At 39.2% G+C, this 25,017-nt stretch overlaps 2 protein-coding genes and 1 long non-coding RNA gene across 5 annotated transcripts; 2 read left to right on the forward strand and 1 right to left on the reverse strand.

Annotated features, from left to right (window-relative positions):
• The first annotated feature begins 251 nt into the window (after positions 1-251).
• Positions 252-9,853, forward strand: LOC126918555 (uncharacterized). 3 transcript variants are annotated; one of them, XM_050726596.1, is made up of 3 exons: positions 252-391; positions 8,879-9,053; positions 9,143-9,853. In XM_050726596.1, the coding sequence occupies exons 1-3, from the start codon at positions 372-374 to the stop codon at positions 9,368-9,370; spliced, it is 423 nt and encodes a 140-aa protein (XP_050582553.1). In that variant the 5' UTR covers positions 252-371; the 3' UTR covers positions 9,371-9,853. The 3 variants fall into 3 exon arrangements, 2 of the variants coding, with proteins under 2 accessions (XP_050582553.1, XP_050582552.1); XM_050726595.1 differs by lacking the exon at positions 252-391 and adding an exon at positions 6,536-6,773; XR_007711358.1 differs by lacking the exons at positions 252-391; positions 9,143-9,853 and adding an exon at positions 6,536-7,334 and having other exon boundaries at positions 8,879-9,052.
• Positions 9,854-12,928: 3,075 nt separating this feature from the next.
• LOC126918552 (cyclin-dependent kinase inhibitor 1) lies at positions 12,929-21,167 on the forward strand. The gene is made up of 2 exons (XM_050726591.1): positions 12,929-14,762; positions 18,079-21,167. The coding sequence occupies exons 1-2, from the start codon at positions 14,189-14,191 to the stop codon at positions 18,177-18,179; spliced, it is 675 nt and encodes a 224-aa protein (XP_050582548.1). The 5' UTR covers positions 12,929-14,188; the 3' UTR covers positions 18,180-21,167.
• A 1,590-nt stretch (positions 21,168-22,757) lies between these two features.
• Positions 22,758-24,755, reverse strand: LOC126918561 (uncharacterized). The gene is made up of 2 exons (XR_007711364.1): positions 24,614-24,755; positions 22,758-22,962 (listed from the first exon to the last, which is right to left on the reverse strand). It is a non-coding gene; the product is annotated as an uncharacterized LOC126918561 (long non-coding RNA).
• Positions 24,756-25,017: the final 262 nt, after the last annotated feature.

Genomic DNA, 25,017 nt, shown 5'->3' on the forward strand with positions numbered 1-25,017 from the left:
CTTCTTCACATTTCGTGGTACTGCCTTTTTTCCGGAAATAGACTTCCTTTCTCTGAGTTAAAAGCGCATACACCGCATCAACGTAGCACGTGTACAAGGTTCTGCGTATACGTCACGTATAGCCCGTGTGTACATATGGTGGTGGTGTATCGAAGAGCAGAGGGCCACACGCTCTTTCACTTATAAATAGACATACGTAGATGGATTAAGCGTATGGAATGCAGTTCGATGCACGAGGGGTTTTAAAACGTGGAAGCGCTGCAAGCGCGTTCTGCACCTCATAAAGGAGCCAAAGCTTCAGTTACTGCGTGAAACGTTGCGCAGAACGGTTCTATCGCGAAACGCCTCCAGGATCCGAATCTTTTGTCAACATGCTGGCTGCGAGACACAGGTGAGGTCATAGCGGTACGCGATATCGCGAATGCTTGTAACGCTTTGCTAACTCCCGTGCCCTAGTGAAAACTGGGACGGCGCACGATTGTGTTTAGGACGACTATCTCGCTTTGACTTTCGATTCTATCATCTTACCCTTATTAACCACGAGTAAACGCGCGTAAAGGAGAAAAATTGCGAATTTTACGTTTAACGATAAATCGACGTGAACTCGTTTCGATTGAATCTAATATCGCGGTACGCATAGGTACCCAGTTTTCACGTTCCTAGCGATTTTTTCCTAGCGATAAGACACATCCCTCCGGCGACCAGAGATCCTGTCATATTGCGGTCGTTCCTGCATCCGGTAACTCACGAGAAGAGAGTACTGGTGACTAACGTTTCATACGGGATTTAACAGTGTAACGTTACATCGTTGGTTTGGTCTTTCCTGTGCTCCTCGAGTTCACAAGACGAGTCTTGGATTTCTCTGCGTACGAAAGGAGAGGTTATTGTGCGAGGGTTTTAAATTCCGAACAGGTTGAATGCACCCACAGCAACCAGGAGACACCTTTCTCTTTACTTTAACTATCTCGGCGAGAACAGTATCCACCGGGGTGTGTCATTGTCGGTAGAATAATACGAAGAGAATCTACACATTGAAGTATAGAATTGCTTAACGGAACAGCGTAGATAATGAGTCACGTCGTTAAATTCCAAGGCGATCGATAATATAGTAATAGAAGATTTAAAATTTCATAAAGGTCGTTCAGCAGCCTAGTAGGTCAGGAGACGGCAAATATATGTACACGGCCTTTTCACTTTCTTATCTTTTGTTTGGCACCACGGTCCCATTTATGAACCCCCTAGCGGAAGAAGTAAAAGGAAATTGGATTCGACGAATGAGAAACGCAAGTTCCACTCTATCAATGAGAAACAAACGGATGATACCAAGTTGAGTGGTACGGGCAGCTAGGATAGGTAGAATAGAGTCGAATGTTTTGATTCGATTTATTGATGAAATGAAACACACGTTTGGAAATCTGTGGGCGTAGTGGTAAAAAGCTGTAAGAGGCCGTCTCGCGGCAAAGGGTGGTCGTAAAATTCATCGAGTCCACGCGACGCGTCACTTTCGAATGCTTGTATTTCTGCAATGGAAAGTCGGGGAAGAGTGTCATTTGTTAGGCGATACGTGGGCTGAGTAACGTCACTGACCTGCCGCAAATGGGCGAACGGTACGCGAACACGAAATAAATGTTAGATAGAAATCCGCAGCTGCGTCCGCGACCTACGTGAATCTATTTTCGTCCATAGAATCGACGGAAAAGCCGAAGAGGCGTCTAGATTCGCGACCAGCAGTGGGTGGTTTAACCTATTTTTAGAACCATTCATTGTCTTGAATTTACAATCGCAATTGTAAAACTTCCTGTCGAATAGGAATCGAAAGAGGAAGAGAAACTGTGTCAACTTCCGAATAATGATTCATCGATCGCCGTGTTAATCGTTAAATGTTTGTAACGGATGTGACGCAAATTCGTGTCGCGAAAGACGATTCTTGGAGTAGAGTTTTGAATCGATTAACAAGGTGATAGCGAGTCGATAAAGATCAGTAGAGTTATACCGATAGAGTGAATGTTATTACCAGGAATGGTATTTACGTATACGATTTGTAGAATGATTTTTCGTTGTTATATCGTACCTGGAATAATCGGTTAATGAACTTTTAATAATTCTTGTTTACGGAACACGCTGCGTATAACTTTCCTATGCGCGTTTTCAAGCCATTATGAAAACTCTTCCACTAACGAGCATAAGTAATTATATGTATACTTGAATTACAGGTAACTGATAATCTTGTGCCGTTCATTTACAAGCATAACTCAGTCGTTAATTGTGCTGTGGTTAATGTTATTCCATCAGCAGGTCTGATAATGGGTACATATTTTAAAGCGATTACGCTCAAGCTATCGAATCGCCTGACATAACAAAAGCGAACACGATTAGCCGCTTTGCATAGGATACGTGATCTCAATCTCATCGCTCTAATTAATCTCAACTATTTTCAATTTGCTTGAATCGCATCGACTTATCTCTTTTTGCGTATGTTTCTTGTATCTCATGCTGTCCGACATCACCGTCTCCCTGTTTCTATAAATGTCTCTTGACGACGCGACGCAGAGACAGATTGGTCACACGTGAGTCGTTGTTCGCTTTCCTACCGTAACTTTCCGCCCCTGGAAACACGTCCGTCTCTGGATGAAAACGTCCGACAGGAAACATTCCCGAGGGCGTTCCGAATTGTACGAGACCCTCCGTAACGATCCAAGTGACGTTTAAAAAGGATAAAGCACATACGTCGGAAGAACGGAATAATTTTTAAGGGTGTCGCCAAGTCGTGCAGTCTGGTCCCTAATGGGTAGGGTTCGTTCTATTTATTTTGCTTCTTTTCATAAAGGTCTCGAGATATCGAAGCACTTTCGGCATCAGAGTCATTTAACGCGATTCTCGAACGCGTACAAAGGACAAGAAAATGAGCAAACGTGTTTTGATCGATCGTAAGGTTGTCGAGCGAGAAGGTTAGGGTATTATTCGCAGGAAGTTCGGGATCTGAACCGTCCGTAGTCGAAATGGGACGGAATCGGAAAGACAGGTCCGGCTTCCTTTCTATATAGCAGCACCGCTTTCTTTTTGCACGTTTCATCGTCGAACGGAGCGTGACCGAGGTGATTCCTTTTGGCGGGAATATATTTCAAGGTCCGTGGATACATGCAGGAAGCGACAGTTGGCGAAAAAGATTTTAGCATATGTTGAAATCCGTGGCAAACAACACGTGCATCGATATTGCGAAGGAATGAATGAATATGCATTCCATTCATAAGAACGGCTTGGTATTTGTTGTATGCGACCGTTTGAGGAGGACGCGATTTACCGTGAACCGTATGCGATCTCAACGATCGTTTCGATTAAAATGCCGCGTTGCCGGAAGACTGTAAAAACTGCGTGATTCGTGAGCAAACGAGAAACAAGTGATATTTTAGCCAGAACGAGACTCGCGCGTGTTTGCGGAGAAATTACAGGTTACCGATGTTAAACTCTTTTTTATCGTCGAACCTATCTCGTGTTCGCGAATTATGTAAAACAAATTTACCGTGCTCGTACAATTATCGATAAGGGAATTAAAGTCGAACGGCTTCCAGCGCGATGTTTGATCAAGTGATTTCAAGGATGAAAAAGGTCTGCAACAATTTCGTGCGATTGAAAAGAACGGAAAAGAAAGTGCGACGTGTCTCGCCCGATGACCAACACCGTTATGACAATGACAGTCCTTTGTGCGACTATAAAACACGATTCTCCATTCAATGTCGACAACTTTCGATCGTTTCGACGATCGAACGTTCGATACGAGCGAATGGTATCAAGAAAAACTATACGATTTTCATGATGTTGATAACAAACCAAGGCAAGGGCACGATCAAACTTAAAGAGCTGTTTCGATATCGTTCGTTAACTTTCACTTTGCCATTGTTTGGCGAAATTCCAATTACGAGAGGTGAGAGATCGTTTACGTCAAAATACACTATTCACTTGGAATTAATTCGAACGGGAGTTTGGATGTTCCGTAAAAAAATGCGTTTACAGTTGTGCTTCTTTTTTGGTCTGTAACGGTTCGCTTCTCTAGCGTTAATATTAATCAGACACGCTCATCAACTGGACATGTTCATGCTGATCACACGCGTGAAACGTTCAAACTGATTGTGAACACTGCAAACTTTAACCTGGACGCTTTCCAATAATCAATTTCCCGTACCGCTAGATCAAGAATTTTTCTGCTCCTAATCCAACCAACTATACTTTAGCGATCACCTTGACTGGATAATTATCTGTACGACTGATGCGATCCACAAACGTTAAGAATGCAAATGAACTGCACCGTATCGAACATCGGAGCGACCACAGAACGTTTCCTCGATGAAAGATTTCTTTGAGCCATCCAGTAAGAAATCATTTGTTAGTATAATTCAAGCGGAATAATTAACAACATAGCTAGCAAACATAGATAGCAACACACTCGATTCGTTCTTTGCTATTTCGCATTCGTTTAGATGAAATTAAGCGAATTCTGCGAAGTACGTGTTACATTTGCTTTTATCTTAATGGTTCTCTTTTATAGCTTTCGATTATAGCGACACGAGCCATTAATCTTATGTCTTATTCAACGGTGATTTTATTCTTATTAATGATTTTATTTTTATTATGATTACTCGTTACGGAAGTGTATCAAATACAAGTTAAACTAACAACGATTAGAACGATATGAAAGAAGAGCACGAGTCTGCATCTGGCTATCTTTTAACATCGATACATCTTTTTTTCTCGTCGATAGGGTTCGTTGAAATTCGAGAGGTGGGGTCGAGCGAAAAATTTGAAATATCAGCTGTCGCTGGGTACGCAAAATATTGATGGCACCGTTTAAAGGCGCTCCTGCTGGTCGAAGCGTTTCGAAAGGCGTGCTCGTCGCCGATGATCGACAGCTGCGTGGGTTGCTAGGGAAGAAACGAGTCGACAAACCGCGAGAACACGGTTTAAACGAGAATCATGATACGTGATATAGATACAAGTGATAGGTGAAAAGTCTTTTTACTAAATACTCTTTATAGGAACTGATCACCTGTAAGGTCTCGTAAGTCAGTCTTCTCAAGATACGTGGGAGATATTTATAAGATCGATTCTATATACCAGAACGGTGGAAAAAGTTGATATATCGCGCTTCGCGAAGATTTTGACGAAGCGTATTCAAATGTTTTTCTTTTCACGTATCTAGCTGGTTGCTACAGAGTCACGAGAAAGAACAGAAAAAAGGCAGGAGGCAAAATTATGCGCGATCTAGTTGCAGCAATTTCCTCGGAAGTTACGACGCGGAACACCGGCCCGGAACGGTATGGTAAGCGACGGTTGCTCTGGAGCCGTTAAGAGAGGTCGAATCACCGAAGGAAGTGTAAAAGGCAAAGGAAAACGAGAAAAGAAGATGTTCGACGATCGAGCTGCTAGGAGGTTGCTCTCTCAGCTGCCGCTTTTTTACAACCTTCGAAGAATTCTTCGGAGAATACGAGTATCTATATGTGAGAATTTCCTACCGTTCTACTTCCCGCCATTCTACCAACTATACTCTCACGGAAACGTTTCAGTTTTTCTCCTTGGCAACGCGAACAGCAAACCTCTTTCCTTGCTCCAAACAACTCGCCCTCGTGGTTCGTTCGATTTTATTCCAGCTCGCAAATATTGATCGATTGCTTTCGAACGATCAGTTTACCGCTTGAGAATAACAATTCGATACTCTATCCCGGTGACATCGATATAACTTCCGATCAGGCATACGATCCATCGAGAAAAACTATTCGTCGAACGATCACCACCTTTTACGTTGTCATGTTCATCGATTCCTCGAAGATAGATATTATTCGTTGGAAAATCGATAATTTTCGTCATCAGAAAGGTGCTAGAGTTTCTTTCTAATGGATGACATCGATCCGCGAATTATTTATTATTATCCGCGGGTTAATTATTATCCGCGGGTTATTTCGTATTGCTTTTGTGTATATATATTACATTTTTATGTGCAGAATATTTTGTATAACTAAACAAACTGTAGCTCTGAAATAGAAGATAGAAAAGAAAAACGTAACGCATTGTACTCTTGCGTTTATGTTTTCCTTGTCTTTCGTACGATAAGTCGTATAAAATTAAAATTAAAATACCTTTCAAAGTAACCATTTCTCGGCCTGAGCGCCATAATACCTTTTTATAGAGCATAAAAAGATACATCGATTAACGTATCAAAAAAAGTTGAAAGTTCCACTTACAAAGATAATGGCGACCTTCAAATCGCGAAAAGAAAATCTTCATCAGACCATGCATCATTCGAAATTTTGTTTTAGAAAAAGTTCCAGGACTATGGTTTAGTCCGTAGTTGCGTGAGTCACTTCGTATATTATAGATTATTATGTACCATCTTTTTCATCAATTGCACCATTTAGTATTATTGCGCACCATGCGGACAATCATTCAGTTAATGGGTATTAGCGCAGGCGTCTGTTGCACTACATAAGTAATAGTCTGCAAGAAGAATCTAGGCTACTCAGCTGCACCTGGGATACAAGTAACTATTCCGACTTTCCGTCAGTCGCAGTTTAAGCTTTGCACCAGCTGCATCGTCTCTGTTCCTCGCGTGCAATTCTAATCGCTCCTCTTTGTGCACTTATCGAGCTCTCGGCGTAGTCAGTTTAATGTCAGTAGTGTTCCTCAAAGTCGATGGATATGAAGTCAAAATGCAATACGGATTCGAATTTGGATACAAACCAGAATATCTCCGGAAATCGAGAAGCAACGAGCGAACGATCCAGGTTAGTTTTCAAGGTCGTATAAAATAATCCCGTTATTTGCTAATATCAGTAAAAATCGCATATTCTAACTCGACCATATGTGCAATCATATGTAAACGTATTTTCAATGAAAGGAAGAGAAAAGAAGATCGATATACATATATAACAATCGAACGGTTACCATTCAGCGATCCAGTACAACGATAGAGAGATATTATTGCACATAGATGTATGTATATTGAGTGTCACATATCGATATCCGTGCGAATGCGCACTGACAGTATTTCTCGTTGCAATGTGCGCGCGCACTAAAATACCCCCTCGTACTTTAGTACCAGTCCACACCCCCGACGAAAACGATGGAATTATCGATCGCGTTGCTATTCAACCTAAGAACTTTTCGCTAGCTGACAGTTCACCGTAGAGACGGATTTTCGAGGAAGGAAAACACGCGTCGTTTCGATTACAGGATGAGACCAGACTGAACTGTATTACGTGTTAACGTGTCTGTGACCTGTGATTTGTGATCTGTGATAAAAGAAATTCGCGCGTTAAATCTACGACAATTTTCTTTCACGGACAGTGAGTAAATGAAAATCACGGCAAGAATGAATACTAATACTTTGATTAGTGCACAAGACCTTGGAAACATTCTGCATGAATTGATATTTTCAATGTGAACTTTAACCTTTTCCTTATCAGCTGGTTTTACAGCCGGTGAACAGATCATGCACGACATCAATTTTTATTGATAAAATTTTAACAATGCAAGTGATATAATTAGCGACATTTATTTATAGAGATCCTCGTTACGAATAAATTGATTTGTAATATAAAATATCATTACCAAAAGCAACAAATTTAAAGGTCGAACAGGTGCATGCTTGTCGGCACGGATTCTCTGATTTACCGAGGGTGTTTTCGTTGCGTCACCCATTGCATGATTTATGCTACATGTTTATTCTTAGATTTATTTCATAGTAAGTTTTGCGCGTTATTGATTAACGTTGAACAATCGTGAAAAAATATTGATTTGCATGCATTAAACTTGCAAGTATTCATTATTTGCAATGGCCAATCCGATAATGAATAGGAATAAAATGAATGTTTCTTTGTAGCTCGACAACTTTTGCAGTTTGTGATTAACGACGTATACGAACAATTAATCTTAAAAGAAATAACTAACGCAGTAAAGTCAAATTGAATTGACTGTAATTTGTTACACGCGTTTGTTTCTCTTTTTGTGTGTATAATTTTACAAAAAAAAAAAAAACCAATTGCCTTGATACAATGTTGCATCCATTGCTCGTATTCAACTTTCATTCTGGGATACCAAATTCAACTAGATGTCTAACATTAGTGGTTGTCTGTCTCGTAAGTATTTCAAGTTGATTTGGAAGCAAGAGGTTCATTAGATATTAGCGAAAGTTCCGATATAAAACCAGTTTATGATCGAGCATAGAAACAAAACGTTAAGATAGTAATGCCTGGTTTCACGCGATAGCAATGTAGAGGATTAACGTTGATAACAACTATTCGTACGGTTTTTGTAGAGAAGACTCGAAGAAACAGTCGTTTTTAGAAAAGAAGTCACATTAGCAATGTTCGCCTGAGAAACTGTAATTCATCAAAGATTTGATGTTATACGTAAAAATTTATCTCGTTTATAAGTTGAATAACGTCTATTATCCCGTATGCAATCTTACGTTCGTACAGGAAGTGATATGCATTCCAATACATCCGTTCAACGGCACATTGACCGAGAGTGCTATAGATTTCTCTTCTGTTCTTTCTTTCTCGTTTGCCAACACACGTGCGCAGGCTTGCATACTCTGCAACGCGGCAAGTCACGATACAATCACATTGTTTACACACTACAAAGAACTATTATCTATGCTAAATCGTGCGTAGCATTAGTAACTAAAGTTGTCATATACTCTTGAGAATTCCCTTATCCCTGTTTATGCATAGCATGTCACTTTCGTTTCTCTGCATAACATTTTAGTCTTCTATCATATATTTGTCATAGCTTTCTTTAATTTATTACAAGTAGCTTGACTCGAACGAATCGTTTCTCTTTCTCCGATTCTTTCTTTTTAACGTAAACTTAATCTGAATGTGTGAAGGGCTCGACTCATGATGCAATATCCAAACATCGATATACAAGAGGGAAGAAGACTCCGTAGCGTGCGAAGAAGACTTTTTCAAGACGAAGACGATGATAACGAAACGGAATCGGTACGAAATTCTGGTGTCGAGGACAACTGTTTTTTTGAAGAGACACGAAAAAATCGAGAAAACGTGCGTAATAAATCAGACATAATTCATCTTGATCGGGAGTGATTCGTTGATTGAATTTTCTTTGGATTGTATTTTCTTTTTGAAAACAGGCTAAGGAAAGATGGAATTTCGACTTCGAGAAAGAAGAACCTCTACCTGGTCGTTATGTATGGGTAAAACTTGACCAGCACGGAAATGAAATCTGTAATCCGTCGGAGACAAAAAATCGAATAGAAAATTTACAAACGATGCAAGAAGAAGACGTGCAAGACGATGACATTACGATGCAGGACCACGTGGAAGGCAAAGATGACGAAAAATTGACTGATAGTACGTGAACGTACGTAATTACAAAATACTTTGCTCATGTTGACTTTTTTGCTGATGCAAAAAGTTCCTTTTTGTCAAGGGAACCAGAAAACAAGTTTTGTACTATGAAGTTGACTAAATTGGAATAAGTAAAGTTCGGACAGAAATTGCGAAGTTATTGATCGCAAAAAACACTGATTCGACTTCTAGTCAGAATAGACACGCTTTAGTGTCTGAGGAGCTAGTAAACCAAAGTTAATCTTTTTATTTAAATTATTAAAAATTCTCACTCGTAATGATAATTCGACAACCGAATGTTCGAGATCATTTGTCGTGATATTTGTTATTGTATTATTTATCTTGATTTTATTCCATTTTACGTGATTATTTAATATTGTTATATATGTGATTAGTAAACGAATGATATTATAATGTGAATAAATTATACAGATGACCTTGTACTTTTTATAGGTAGATGAAATAATATATTATATTTATCTATAACTTTATAATCCTGTGTGTGATTTCCAAATGCTTTTCATTTCTCCTACGTTTTAATAAAACAAAGCAACTGCGACACGAGATTCATACAGACGGATGGTTGGAAGCACATGGTGTATGACTTATGTGTGACCTGAATCTTAGGCACGAGAATAAGATGACACATCTGCTGTATGTATCTACCGAAGAAATGATACCGGCGAATGAAGTATCCCTCTGCTATAGAATGACGTCGTTAAAGTGTAACGATTATTAATGCCGGCGCTAGTTACACTTGATTCCACGAGTATCACGATTCCTTAAACTTAATCTCAAGTTCTCGTGAGAAGGCAGCGTGTGCACCTGGCATCGTTTCTTAAGAATCGTTCTTTTTTTTTCACTCTACTCGCGCTATGGAAGCTGGCCACGATGATGGCGGTGTACCCATTGCCAGAAATTGCACTTCCGTTCCGCGAATTCCCACGGAAGTGGGTACAATCGCGAGTACGACAAAAGATATTTGCGTATAACGTGCACCATCTTCATTGTTCGCCCCCTCAACCATTCAATACTTCTATGTTGAACAACTATATGTGTATATACTAACGGCTATCGCTAATGAAGTATCAATGAGCGATCCTTACAAAGAACTTTCTATTGGACAAAATGAACAGTCATCCTATTAAAAAAAAAATTTCGTTTACTCTCGTCCACATCCTCAGTTTCAATCCACCACCTTGATCTCGAATCAGATGATTTATCACGGCTACATTTTCACTCTATGGCGGCGTGCACGCGACGAGATAACATACATATACCAACGATAAACTTGGATTTGATAGCGAAATACTTTTACTGATGGAACAGGTGACTCTTTTAGTAGTAAACACAGTGATACAGACGCAGCCACGCGTCTTCCGGTCGTCTATTCAGGATGTATAACACAAAGCTTCCTTGAGAAGTAATCTAGAATAGATCTAAGCTCATCGTTGGAAAGATGAACGTAGAAGACGTTATAAGAGGAAACGGTACATATTTATTTTCCATCCTTCGTTTACGACAAACCATGAGAAAACACCTGTGCAACGGAATACCTTGCTAAACGGGTACCCCACCTAACCGCAGATGAAAGAGAGACGGTAGTCTTTGCGAAACGCAAAAAGGATTGTTTTACGCGACTCATTCGCTCGTTCTCCCCTCATTGAGATGCATCCGGTGCCACCCTCACCACTTCCTGGATGTTGCGTGGGATTTTCATTTTCAACAACAAGCTTTGCAGTCCTCTCATGAGAATCTGCTTCGCTCCGAATACATCTCTCATACTTTTTTATGTTTTTCATCTTTGTTCATTTTCGATAAAGTAGTTATCCGTAATATACAATATAAAGAATATATCTTAAGGACAAAAAAATAATTGGATAGTAACGATAAGATATTACAGATATCTGTTACAGGTATTCAAGATGTGAAAAAATATTCTTAAAATGAGGAAAGAGATATTTTTCTTTGAGTCCCTTTAAACGTTTATAAAGAGGACGTGATAGATATAACATAAAGATAATATGTACGAAGTTATTCTTTGAATTTTATTAGGTTCGAACATTTAAAACTTCCCGCGAATGTACAGTAGCGCCAGTTGGTCAGCCATATTCTACCAGACGGATATACACTAACACTAGTCAACGTTACTTGGTACACGGGTTCCCTGATTGGTTGCGGCGATCGTCTATGTACGGTTCGTTCAACGCGAGTTGCTTAGTACGCGACAGAAAACTATTTCCCCATTGCCTTCCATACGAGACACGATTCAGGCCACGAGAACAACAACGAGGTAAATTGACAATTATCATTGAAAAGTGTCGATTCACCTCGTTTATTTCGTATCTTCTCTTAGTAGCGCCGCAATAAACATCTGTTGCTTAAGAATCATCAACTGTCACATATATAAAGCTTAACGAGTAAATACGAATTCACTTTTTACATTTACATAATGTTAATGAATCAATACTTATGTTCATTCCTGTATAAAGATATAAATATTTACATCGATCATTGAAATATTTAAAAGCATAGTTGTTATTTAAATGCAAACAATTCGCTGAATCAATAAATTCAAATATGTAAGAAGTCAGACTTACAATTAGTAGATACGAATACCGCTTACCAAACTCATCTTTGCTTTGTCGAGAACATTAATACCGGACGAGATTTTATTTTTACATCTTGTAAAACATATTCTGGTTCTCACCATAGTGCCTAGAGACAGTAGCCTTATATCAGTTGAAATAAAATGACGATGATAATCTGAAGAGTATGCAAATAAATTCACCGTGTGTAACGTACTGCCATGCAAACATGGAAATCCGCCGAATAAACGTACGCACGAGTGTCCGTGATAAGATTACAGCCGTTGTTTTGAAAGCTGGACTTGTTTATTTTTCGTTTCTTTGTCAACATACAATGCGCTTCATTTTTTCTTCCAATCACTTGTACATTTCTCATACGCACGTATATCATAAATTTATCAAACATATATCGAAAAACTTTATCTTGAAGTTGATTAAACACGGCAACTATTCTTTGCAAGAAATCATTATACCCGAAATTCAAAGATTGCTTTTTATAATTCCAAATTTTTAAGTTATCGTATTTTACTTTGAATCAAACACAGATTCGATCGTGCATTGAACGCAGTCGCGCGTGGTGAAAATGGGAGTGGTAAAGGAGACAACAGTGACCTATTACTTATCCCAACCTTCTCGGTAGTACAGTCCCCCTGAATGCAGAAAAGTAAAGTTGGGTGGTATTTACCATGGAGGTTGGCATACTGGGACGCATCCGATGGTTACAATCAGCATTCTACTCGTTTATGTTGCCGTGGAAGGGGCCGATAACTGTACAGCCTTCTCGTACGTATTTTCAAAGGCTTGAAATTGTGCGCTCAGGTTGAAGGAACTATATTCTGCAAATGGCGGTTATTTCGTTTCTCCCTGACGCGCGGGGAGGAAAAAGGGGTGACACCGAATGAACCGAAGGTAGCCGAAAACAGCCGATGTATTTAGAGGCTTGGTTACTTGCATTGAGAGGCGCATGCTTCAGTCGCTAGAGAGCGCTTTACACGTGTGGAACGTGTCTTCGCGTAACTCCGTGCATTACAGAACACGCACGTACCTCACCAGCGTCAACATAACTGCGCAATCGTATACGACCTTCCGCCGAACTTGGAACCACGCGCGTGCCTTGACAGTCGTGTATTTGGCGGGAAGCGCGGTACTGTTTTCATTTAGAGTTTATGCAGTATCAGAGTCGATTCAGTGGCTCCCCACCGTGTCAGCGAACAGCATATTGGTGCTTTCGGGCCGTGTGCAATAACGTTTTACGCTAAATATTCTTTTGCCGAGCGAGAAATATTGTGTAATATATTTATGTGCTTCACATTATACAGACGTGATAATTGTGAACTCAGACGGCCGATGCACGATCAGTTTTTAATTTCAACAGTAACGTGGTAATAACCTTCGCGGGAATACGTCGAAACACGTTCGCCGTCTCTTGGATGCTCACGCGCAAGTGCGAGCAACGTTGCCGGTTTGTTCTTCCCGCGGGCTATAGCGACAGATCTGTGAGAAGAGAAGAAAAAAACTTGGAAACGTGTTCGATTGCTGACATCTATTTCGTTTGTTTCGACTGTGGAGTTGTATACCCATCTCTGATGAAATATGAGATAGTTGTTACTGTTTTCCTGTCTTGTCTCTCGCTCTTTTATCGTGATACGCAATACTGTGTTTACCGTGTTGCCAAACTTTCTAGTTTCGTCGTACATCCTTCGCCTTGTCGATGATACACTCAGTTTTTAAATCTAACTTCGAATTCGCGGATGTGCCCCGTGAAAAAATCAACGTCAGAAAGTGTTGGGTGCACCCACGAATCACTCAACGATCAGCGTAGTCGCGAGGCGACGCTGAGCACGGCCATTATTCGAAATTCGGTGTGTCGCGCCACGACAACGTTGCCACATCTTCGTGAGCCGCGAGTATTTCAACGTACTGTGAACAATTCCTGGAAGAAGAATCATCTCCGTAAATGGGACGTATGTATGTAACGTGTAAAAATCAATGCAAAAAAGGTCGACTTCTAAAACAGCGCCGCGCGTCTATTGAAATCGATCGTGTTGTGTAGATTCAGTAGTGGCGAATCGCGAATCGAAAACAGTGACGCTGAAAGAGAGAAGGACGGAAGGAGACAGGGAGTGAGAAAAGTAGTGACTGCGTGAAGAGAAACGGAAGCTGTTTATTCGTGAAAACGCTTGGTTATTGGTAACTCCGAGGGAGAACGGCAACGTTGCCGGCGTGAAAGACTAACGAAATATGAGCGCTCGAGTGTTGAATCCGGTGATGATGACGGAAATGAGCAGGAATTTGGGTGGAGGACGAACGGTGCCGAACAGAGCAGCCCTTGCCCGTGTTCGAAGGGATTTATTCGGACCCGTGGATCATGCCGCAGCTCGTGCATTAGCGGAAAGGGAGCTTCGCGCTCAATCCATACTCGATGCCGAAAGATGGGGCTTTGACTTTCACTTGGAGATACCAAAAGCTAATTCGAGGTACGAGTGGGAGCTAGTTACACCACAGGATGTGGTGCCTGAACCCTATGCCCTACGAGGTATGCCCTACTTAAGGAAACACGCACCTAGTACGCCTCGGAAACTACGAGATTCCTCGCCCACCACAAGATTCCTCCGTAAAGATTCTTCGTCTCCGGTAACTCCAATTTTATCGAAATCGGAGAGAACGCCACCACAGGAGCCAAGGGTACCACAGATCGGCGAAATCACCACCAACGATTTGTTCGACTTCGATTCGGACAAGAAAATATACATCGCTGAACCCACTACCCCTGTTTTATCAACCTCCACAACGAGAAAACAATCCTCCATAACCGGTAAGTGATAACATACATTTTTTTAATCTCATCACTTGTATTGTGTACGATGTGGAGTAGGATGGCAACGTGCAGAAGCACGTGCGCTGTGCGCTTACCACTCTTACGATACCATTAGAGATAGAGCGTCATGCCGGTTACTATGTTCTGTATTATAAGAACTCTTTCGCTTATTTTTTAATGCAACCCTATTGGGGAAGATTAACTCTTTCTTTCGTGAATGAATAGCATGTTTTGGAGTTGAATAGTTACTTGCAATGATATCGATAACTCTTAATTATTTGCATACATAGGCTAGAAGTCTAAGATAAATTAAACGTTGCATTGTCGTGCAAAATACTAATTTTTCACTTTTTACTTCATTCTTTTTTGTTCTTTTTGCTTCTTTAAATTTTTATGTCATAAATTACATACTCAACACGAGCGAACAAGAAGTGAAATACTTTTAAGATTATCGTTGCACTCGTTAAAAAACAGTGTTCTCCGCACCGTTTTACCACGCGCCAATCTGTTCGCGAGAAGTTACGTAATTACATACTCGGGGACACGAGGTTTCCTGAATTATTCTGTTTAATCGACGCATGTTATCGAAGTTAATTTGCTGGCATTATTTATGCGGGAAGTAGTTTATCCTAGGTCAATCTAATTCGTCGGCCGAAAGGTCATCGTAATTTACGTAATTACGAAAACACTTGATCTAGGAAATGAATTGTATCCAGTCACTGATCGAACGAGTACGCGTTTTTTTCTTTCAAAGTAATTGTTCCTAATGATTCTCTCCGATCGTTGCAAAAGATACTGCATCGTGTCAGTTTATGGTCAATCGATGATGAAGTTCAACGTGATTGCTTATTTAACTAGTGAACAGTGAAATTATACCTACGGATTGAAAGATAGATAAAAGAATTGGACTTTCATAGTTATTGATAAGATCGACGGAATAAAATTCACATTTTTTTCTCCCGGATAGTTATCGCTTGATAATTCGTCGTACGCGCACGTAAACAAGGATGACATAACGATAAATATTATTCGTAATTTCTCCACCGATCGTCTAGACAACGAGACACAAGTGATGCCATCTGGTTACTGGGGACATCGTCTGTTTTCTTCATTGAGAAAAAAAAATTAAATGGACGCTGCGCCGTCTGGTTCGACATCTCCCGTCGCACATGATTTTCCGCGTTGCGTTTGTATGTTGCATACGGCCATCTTGTTTGGACCCGTACCTCACGGTCTAGTTCCCCTTTTTTCGCCTATTTATTATTCAGGCGTGCACACCACCCACGCGACGCGACTATTTCTGGACGTGACTCGTCATATGTCCCGCACGCATGCATCTACACGCGTGTAAACACATTTTGCGCCGCAGCATCGCACGCACTTTTGTTTATACCCCAAGAGTTCCTTTCGCGAATCTTGGAATTGCCCATCTCATAGTATTATCCCAAAAATCATTATCTCGAGACATAGTGAAATCGATGGAATCTTCGTGAAATTGTTTCCATATTTTGTTTGTGACGATTCTTCTTTTTTCCTCTTATTTTTCTTTTCTTTTTTCTTTCTTTTTTTTTCAAAGTCCAAAGTATAATCTCATGTACTCGAGACAGACAAATAGTAATTGCAGCACCGAGTTGCGTGTAATTGGATTTACCTGTATCGCGTTGATTCGAAGACTAGACTGAATATGGTCGCGTGCTGCGCGTGACCGTTATTAGTTGACGATAATATCGTACGATACGCTCGCCATTCGATTAACCGGATCGATACACCGGACGCGTTTTGATCTCTCGATAGGATCCTTTCTGCGATGAGCGAACTCCCTGTCTGTTTTTCAAATATACGAGAGAGACGGAGCGTGTGTTTTCGTAACGTACGCGAGTTCGTTCTGGGATCGTGAGTACGATGGGGGCGCAAAAATGATTTTCCTAACGTACATTATTAATGAGCCGCACGCGGTCAGCTGTGCAGTCCATATGGGGTTGATAGAAACGCGCACCCCCGTTCCATTCTCTTCCGCACACCCCTCCGTCATCAGCTTTTGTTCGCACGCGCGTTCCGTTCTGCGAGCGATACCTCCTGCGTGTTACGCGCATGGGGGTATCAGCTGTGCTCACAATCGTGCATCTCTGACAAACAACCCTCTGGATGGTACTACACTACGAGGGTCGAACGGTATTTAAAATCAGGATTAGCCGGCACAACGATTGCAACCCGCATGTGCGGAGTGCAGTTCGAGCTATTTAAATTGCACGCAACGATTTTGTTCGTAGATATCGAACGAAGCTACTTTCGCAACGTTTAATAACACGTATAACGTACGTAAAATAAATTTGAGATTTTTAGATGTATGTAGAAAAAAGGAGAGAGGAATCTTGAATAAGAAAATATCGAAGTTCCAGGAATATTTAAGGCATAAGAATGTTTCGTGATAATAACGTGTAACGTGTCACATTCGAAGTTATTAATTTTTATGTGCTCGATTCATAACGTAACGTTTGGAAGGGGGGTAGGTAGACTGCATCACAGATGTCCCTGAAATGTCGTTAATTTGTGTCGCGTGGCAATGTGTTTGGATTTAGATGCAGAGGGTTAGTCAGGGAAATCGAACAGATGTATCAAATTTTCCCGTGGAAATTCGCCAAATGTTGGTTGGAGAAAGGGCAGGCAGAGGTTTTGTGTTTGGTACGTGCTGAAAGCAATGTGATATGACTCACGATTACGAGTATCAACCTAGCGCAGACTGTGTTTTTCTGCAAGCTTCCTATATCATGACTCACGAGAAGTTCGCAAACAAAGCGTATATGAAAGAAATGAAATTGCATGTATCTTATTCGAAATTCTTTGCTCGCTTTTATCTCTCTTTGTCTCGCTGTGTTGAGCCGTATCGATATGTTTAACGCTTTAACGAATATTACGAAGATTTGTTCGTATCTTATCAGTCGCCGATATAATTAATAAGCATGTGAGCCGGTACTGTATTCGTAAGGTTATCGGGAATGCGATTTGACGTACGTGCATTGGTCTAGCTAGATCGCGCACGAGATCAAATTTTATATTGCATGCGATTATAAGCATTCCGATTTAAATGCTTTTTGGTTAATTCCTTTCTTTCTCTGCTGTACACATCGATTCAGAAGTACGCGTGTGTGTATGTGTTTGTGTGTACACTTGTTATTGTTTTCATCATTGATCACATATCAGGAACACCTGTTATCGGTATCGTTGATGTACAATATTAATGGAACTGAAAATAAATCGTTTAATACATGTGGTGTACGTATGTATACATGTTTGGTTTGTTGTGTGTTTCCAGACTTCATGAAGAGTCGTAAACGTAGCCTAAACGGTAGCGCGAAGAGCATGATAGAGCCGCCGGAGAAGATCGCTCGCAACGCGGGTCAGATACGCAGCTAAAAGCCTTCCAGCTTCCTCCTTCAGCCTCGCTGTCTTCTTCCATCTCCTTGGAGCGCGAGTGGGACCGGAAACACGAAGCATCACTGCCAGGAGGAACGAGAAAGGCAGAAGCTCTGGCAGGAGGCGCGAGGTCCGTTGGCTGTGCCATTCACGTAGATTTATCCGCCATGAATATAGGCGAAAACGGTGGGAGAAAAAGAAATGGAGTAGTGCCGTTTGTTTCATTGCGTATACTTTCGTAGACATGCCACGGAAATTTACAAAATAGTAGCAACAACGACATTAATTAGAAGTACGAATACAAGAAGGACAATATTCCATGGTTGTTGCTATCTCCTTTTTTTTCCTTTTTTCTTCTTTTTTTATATCTCATTCGTGTCGTTTTGTTCTTTTGCATTAGGCTACACAGATTAGAATATATACAACGATAGAAAGAAAGAAAGATAGAGAGAGAGAGAGAGAGAGAGAGAGAAAGAGAGAAAAAGTGTGTGTGAGTACGTTAATTTTTCATGAAATTAATTAATGTAATATATTGTCCGTTTGATTCTGATATGAAGCGAGAGTAAGTTAGTGACGAGGTCGTCGCATACATAGGTACATTTTGATGTAAGTGTAAGCAGACAAAAAATATATAAATACCTTGATATATGTACATGTTAAAAATAGGTATTAAGTAAAAGTGAATTGCGTTTCTATTAAAATTCACGCAAGAAAGACTACTTGAGCCTGATCTACGAATTTTTGGAAATCGGAGACTGTTTCGATCTACATTCTGTGAGTTTTCATCGACTGTTTCACTCAATGAGGACCCACAGATGTTTGAACATACATATCTACGTATAAATAATAACGAAGCTGAATCTATCGGACGAATTTCGCGACAGTTTTGACTGTGTCCTTGAAACGGTCGCGAAATCATACGACATTAGATTTTTTTTTACGTATAACGTACAAAAATATAAGAGACAAAATTTCGATCATGATTTTTACACATTTGAGAATACAAAAGGAACGCAATCATATTTTTGTAGCCGAAAAGAGACCAATCTCGAGGACAATTAACGGGGAGAAAGATATGATTTAGATTGTAGTTGGTTACCCATGTTTAAGCATTGATCTCCTGTACAATTTTAAGAAAGTACAGCCGATGCCAAATCACCCCCGCGACTTTTTTCTTACCTTATACCTTCGAAGAAGGAATCCTTATCACATTTGGCTTCCCCATTCTCATTTTTCCTATTCACTTCATCACCATGAATCCCGTTAAGTGTTAGAGTATATTTAAAAATCTAAAGCTTCGTGAAGATTGTAATCTTTTTAAATATATTTTCTATAAATGAGAAAGAAACCATTGATCAAATTGTGTTACTTACGTATTTCATGGACAATAACAATCAAATTTATAGCTGTTCCATAAATATAAGACCGCAATCTTCGTTTGGCTTTTTAAATGAATTCTTTACTTTACTATCTTTGTTCATCTTTTTGTACAAATCATCACGAAGAATTTACTCGCATTTTTAATGTTTTACGATCAGACTTTAGGTATTGGTGGTGTAGCGTGATCAAAGCCGTTGAAAGCTCTCCGTAGCCTATATAGAAATCGTACAGCATTTTTTGTTTCTTCGAAGTGGTAGTAGTAGTCTGAAATTTTGCGCAGCTTACACCTAAGAGAATGCGTAGGTTTATTTGGAAATATTTCACGAGTACAAATATAAATCGTAGCTTCTGGAGGTCTTTAAACGGTTCTTGAAATTATGCAAGGATGTAACTTGTATTCGAATCGTTTTTTTACCGTGTTAACGAAAGTACGAGGTGTTTGACGTACATACTGTTTACAGATTTTGGAACAAACCAAAACTTTCCTTCGTTACTTTCTTCATCGTGGATGAATTTACACAAAACATAATATTAATGTAAATGTAATTGTATATCTTAAATGGTACATTGATTTTATAATGGTAGCTGTTTATTACAAGTTCTTTTTTTTTTCTTTTTGTTTATGATAATTTTGTTAACGCCATCCTGTGAAGTATGCCCCTTGAATCGTATCCTCCTATTCCCGGTGCACACTTTTTCCGTTCACTCTTTTCCCACTTTGAGATTATAATTCAAAAATACGACTGGTGGTTACAAGCTATTTTTTTCGTAGTTCACTCGCGAAGTGCGCTATGAGTGGTAGAACTGATTCGTTGTGGAATTCTAATGGTCGTTTTTCATACCGGTTACTGTGTATTCGATGTTTCAATAGCGCTTTCATGGCTACGATACTCGTACTATGAGAGCATCGCGATAAGAAATCAAATTGAAGTAACAGTTTTGTACGGAGCACGTTTAAATTTTATTCCTCCTCGACAAAACTTCCAATTCGTTGACTACTCATACGGATAAGCAGGTGAAATTATGACGAATTATCGAAACAAAACGATGTTCGACGGCAGACTGTGCATAATGGACAAATTTGATCTTAGCTTTTCTTTTCTTTTTTTTTTTCCTACCTAGCGTGAAAAAGACGCGTCGAACGACTATAGAATCTCGTTAGATCTAAAAGGACCTCGACATAAGGAAGAAGGTAGTCTGCCGTCGGGAAAGAAACGAAAAAAAATAGTAAAAGAGAATAATCTTATGCCTATGTAACCCTGTGATGTATTAGTATGATCTCAGTAAACATAACTTAGCGTGTACTTCTTATTTGTAATAAGCATAGATGTATATGTGCGTTTCAAACGTGACGTAAAAATCCCAATAGAAAGAGTATGAAAGGTTGCATATGCTTGAGCACGTGTGCACGATGTTTGTTTGTGTGGGTGAATGTCAAAATAAAAAGGGTGAGCAGAAATACCCAGTGCCTCATATCCAGTTGGTATTCGCGTAAGAATTCTATCTGTAACGACAACATATTATATAAACCATAATCGTAAGAGAGTCTAAAAAACTAACCTTCATAAGTGAATGCCTATGTTTATTAAAAAAAGATTTATCTAAAAATGCTTGGTATCTTTTCTTTACACGCCTGGCATCCAAACCTGTGTTACATGTATGTCATTTGTAAATTGTTGGGTTAAATTGTATTTTATCTGACTCTGTCTTACACGTAATGGTAGAAGGAAAATCGAAGTTCAGTTTTCGATATAATAATGCCTTGTCTCTGTCTCACCCACACCAAACAAACACCTTTTCATACCCTTCATAGTAATTAGTTTGACTCCTTGGCATCCTTTTTCACATGTATCATTTCCTTGTTACAGCAGAATACGCTTCCTAGAATCTCCTGAATCCACAATCAGAATCTTCTATACAATCTCCCTACGCTGAATCAGGAGCATTGAAAATTTATTCGTAGTGAAAAAATTGAGACAGGTGCAGGTGCAATGGCGGAAGTTGTATGCAGCAGAATAGTCGAAGCTGACTGAGAAACAGGTGCTGCTGGACCTGCATGTATTTGGCTTTGGTAAGTGACAATTTGATTTTATTTTTTTTATTTTTTTTTTTCGTTTTAAAGCGAAGCATTTTGAGGGACGAATAGAATGTATTAATTAAAAACATATAATAATTTGTTCTTAAATACTACAAAAGGTATAAATCTTGATCGAAAGAAAGTTGATTTACATCGAATTAAAAAAGAAAAATAATTTGCCGTATTAATTTTAAATTGATGGTTATGAACACGAAATACAAACTACGATCGCCTCGTATGGTCAAATTTGCAAGTAAATTAACATCGAACGGAGGATGTTGATATAAAGTTGGCTCATTTTAAATACAAAATGCATACACGATATGTATTTTCATAATTGTTCGATTGTCATACGAATCTATGGTTGTTGACGCAATTTCATAATTACGTTTCTCATTATATATTAGATGAAAATAATGCATCGAACGCTGGCCGGAGCAACGCGTTTAATTTCAATTTGAGTTATTGGATCGTCGCGCGAATACAAAATCGAGGTCAGAGGATTATGCAAGAATTTCTTTAGTGAATCACACTTTTTCCTTGAGTAGATACAAGCAATCAATGAAACATTGAAAATTTCAATAATAGATCCAAATCGACGTATGTCTTCAATTTCTGTAAACAACGTGGAAAGACAAATTTTTTAAAAATATTTTGTACTGTTTTTTTTATACATGTAAAGAACTATATGATTATTTTGGACTAAAACGACTATTCTTTAAAATACAGTGCGCGTATTTTTCTGCAATCTGCTCTTTTGAATGTTTATCTGTGTATATACTCGTCTCGTGCCTTGAGAAGACGCATAAAAATATGTCCTGTCTTTTATCACACATCTTTTTATATATCATACTGAACAAGTTTTTTTCACACTAGTTAAACATGATATGTTATTTATTTTCTACATTTCCAATTCGATTTAAATACTAAACATCGATACGAAAGCTTTTTCTACATGAACATACTACATATGTAGTTTTAAGTATAATGGAACGATTGTTAAATATACAACGAATAGGAAATTCAATTCGATACGAACCGGTTATTTGTTGAAATTTTAAAAATTGTTTTATAGAAACGAAGAAGTTTTGTTTGTCAGGTTCCTTTTTCCGTAACTCATGTCCTCGTTGTGCCTCGGCGTATAAACACGCACGTTCACTATAGTTATGCTTCTATGCAATCTCTGTTGCTAGGCGCACCTCGGCCCACCAACAGTATTTTTAGACGATACGCTCACATTTCGACGTTCATTCTTGAATGAGAGTGCCCTGTTCGTAGACCCGTCCACTACTGTCTAAAGAATTCCCCAAATTCCAATATGGGTTTCTGTAAAAAAAAGGAGCACGAACACGTGTTATTAGAATAATAATTAATTGGTACAATATTTTCTACAGAACATACATAGTAGAATACATTGGTGTTTATACGTTTTTTAAACGTTCCTGTTACTTTTTGATATTATAACGTTGCTTGCGTTGCATACATTATCATTTGCATATCATTTGATGCAAGAATTGTAAAAAAAGTAGCACATTATAAAATTGTGACAAAATATTTTAGATATACATACGTATATTAATACTTATGTTTATTTTGTGTTAATATATAGACAGTCATTATACCTATATGTAACTAAAAAGATAGTTAACTGCATGAAAATTATTGATCGTTTAATTTTTACACAATTACGTTTCGTACTTAAGGAGGTCTTGGGGATGAAAGCCGGAAGTGACCTCGATTTTGTTATCGACTCACTACCGTGAGAATTTATGTACGCAATGGCAGACAACGTTCCTGCAAATAGTGATAACTTTGTCTTTATCACATACTCGACAAAAGACAATTTGAATATTTTTAATTATCTTTGCACATAATATACATAAATATTTTATTAATTGTTACTGTTAGAATAATAACATAAATATAATTTTGTCGAGTAACAATTGAATAATTTGAGAATGGTAACAAAGGTATGAGCATCATACGTTTTAAAATTTAAAGTATATTGTAATAAATAGAAATATTCTTTTGGAATTTTGCGACAGTAGCGACAGATAGTGGTCGAAGTAGGAACTGAAAATGTCGGTAACTAGGCCTATTGACAGAGATATCGATTCACAACAAATACTGATACAAATTTACATAAAATTATCCAAACTGGCGTTGATTTCTTCTTGACCGAAGATTCAAAGTGGTGCATTTAAATATTATTTTAGATATAAGAGAAAATCGTATAAGTTATACCGATATAATGTAAATCTACATCGATTTTTATAGTTACTACTCTCTGAAGATATGTATATGGACATTTTGGTACTCAAATTTTTTAATCCTCTGGACTTTGCAGTATCAATTAAATTCGTGTTAATTTCCAAACAAGTATATAACGTATCATAAACATAAGTGAGACTTATATTGCAGAAAAATATGTTGTAAGATTAATATAAACTAAGATGGTCGTAATCGTTATACGAATACGGAAAAATATTACGCCTTTTTACGAAAGAGGCGTCTAGATTCGATCGTGAAGCTCCAGCTGCCTCACAAACCGGAAGCCGACAACGCTGTGCCATCCTGATACCATTTGCCTCCGATTAGAAACGATAGTCCACTTCCTTGTTAGAGGATTTTAGAAGCGCGTTCAAAAACGGGAAACGATATCAAAGTTCTTCTATGAAACTATATGTAGATTGCTTCAACGTCAACGAGGTTCCGTCGTATCTTAACGAACGTTACCGTTGACTTTGCTTCTCGTGATGACCCGTATTCCCCTTTCACGAGCTCGCATTACTACTCATTTTGAAAGCAATCTTGAAAATTCTATGATTTAGCAGAGAAGAAAAAAAATAGAACGCAGTATTAGGAACGGTGGCCGTTACTCGAAGTAGTCTTTGGCATTATTTTCGGACGGCTACTTCCTGAAGAAGAGTCTTCTTTGAATTCGCCTCTTACAAATTGCGCCACGGGTGCAACGTACCTGTTGTTTACCACATAGTGGGTTCAAAGCCCGGTCAGTGCAACGGTCCTCCACCTTCCCTGCCTTCCTACCCTGCTCATCTTTCTTGCCCCACCATCGGTGAACATCATCCCATCCCCTACCGTCCGCCTCTTCAAGTAAGGACAAAGCGGTAGTTGCCTGTGATTCGAAGTCTTCGAGGATGCGCAAGACGAGGAGCCCGCTTGTGCCTCTTTGTAAGGTACACGCGGCGGCGTCTGTGCTTCGTGCCTTCTGCTTCTGTGTTTGGTCTCTTCCTAACAGACCATCTTTTTTTATCCAACTTTTTATCCCTTATAATCGCTCTTCCAATCCTTCTAGACGTCCTAATTATTAACGTGGATGAAGGTTAATTGCATCGTGCTTCGCATCGTGTATATTTCCTC

The sequence above is a fragment of the Bombus affinis genome, chromosome 7, assembly GCF_024516045.1.
Source record: "Bombus affinis isolate iyBomAffi1 chromosome 7, iyBomAffi1.2, whole genome shotgun sequence".
Classification (NCBI taxonomy): domain Eukaryota; kingdom Metazoa; phylum Arthropoda; class Insecta; order Hymenoptera; family Apidae; genus Bombus; species Bombus affinis.

Bases quoted from the DNA above. Each gene is read 5' to 3' on its own strand.
- LOC126918555 (XM_050726595.1), top strand. From the start codon at position 6,682: ATGGATATGAAGTCAAAATGCAATACGGATTCGAATTTGGATACAAAC. The intron at 6,774-8,878 runs GTTAGTTTTCAA...GAATGTGTGAAG, and splicing joins GCAACGAGCGAACGATCCAG to GGCTCGACTCATGATGCAAT. The intron at 9,054-9,142 runs GTGCGTAATAAA...TTTTGAAAACAG, and splicing joins CACGAAAAAATCGAGAAAAC to GCTAAGGAAAGATGGAATTT.
- LOC126918552 (XM_050726591.1), top strand. From the start codon at position 14,189: ATGAGCGCTCGAGTGTTGAATCCGGTGATGATGACGGAAATGAGCAGG. The intron at 14,763-18,078 runs GTAAGTGATAAC...GTGTGTTTCCAG, and splicing joins AAAACAATCCTCCATAACCG to ACTTCATGAAGAGTCGTAAA.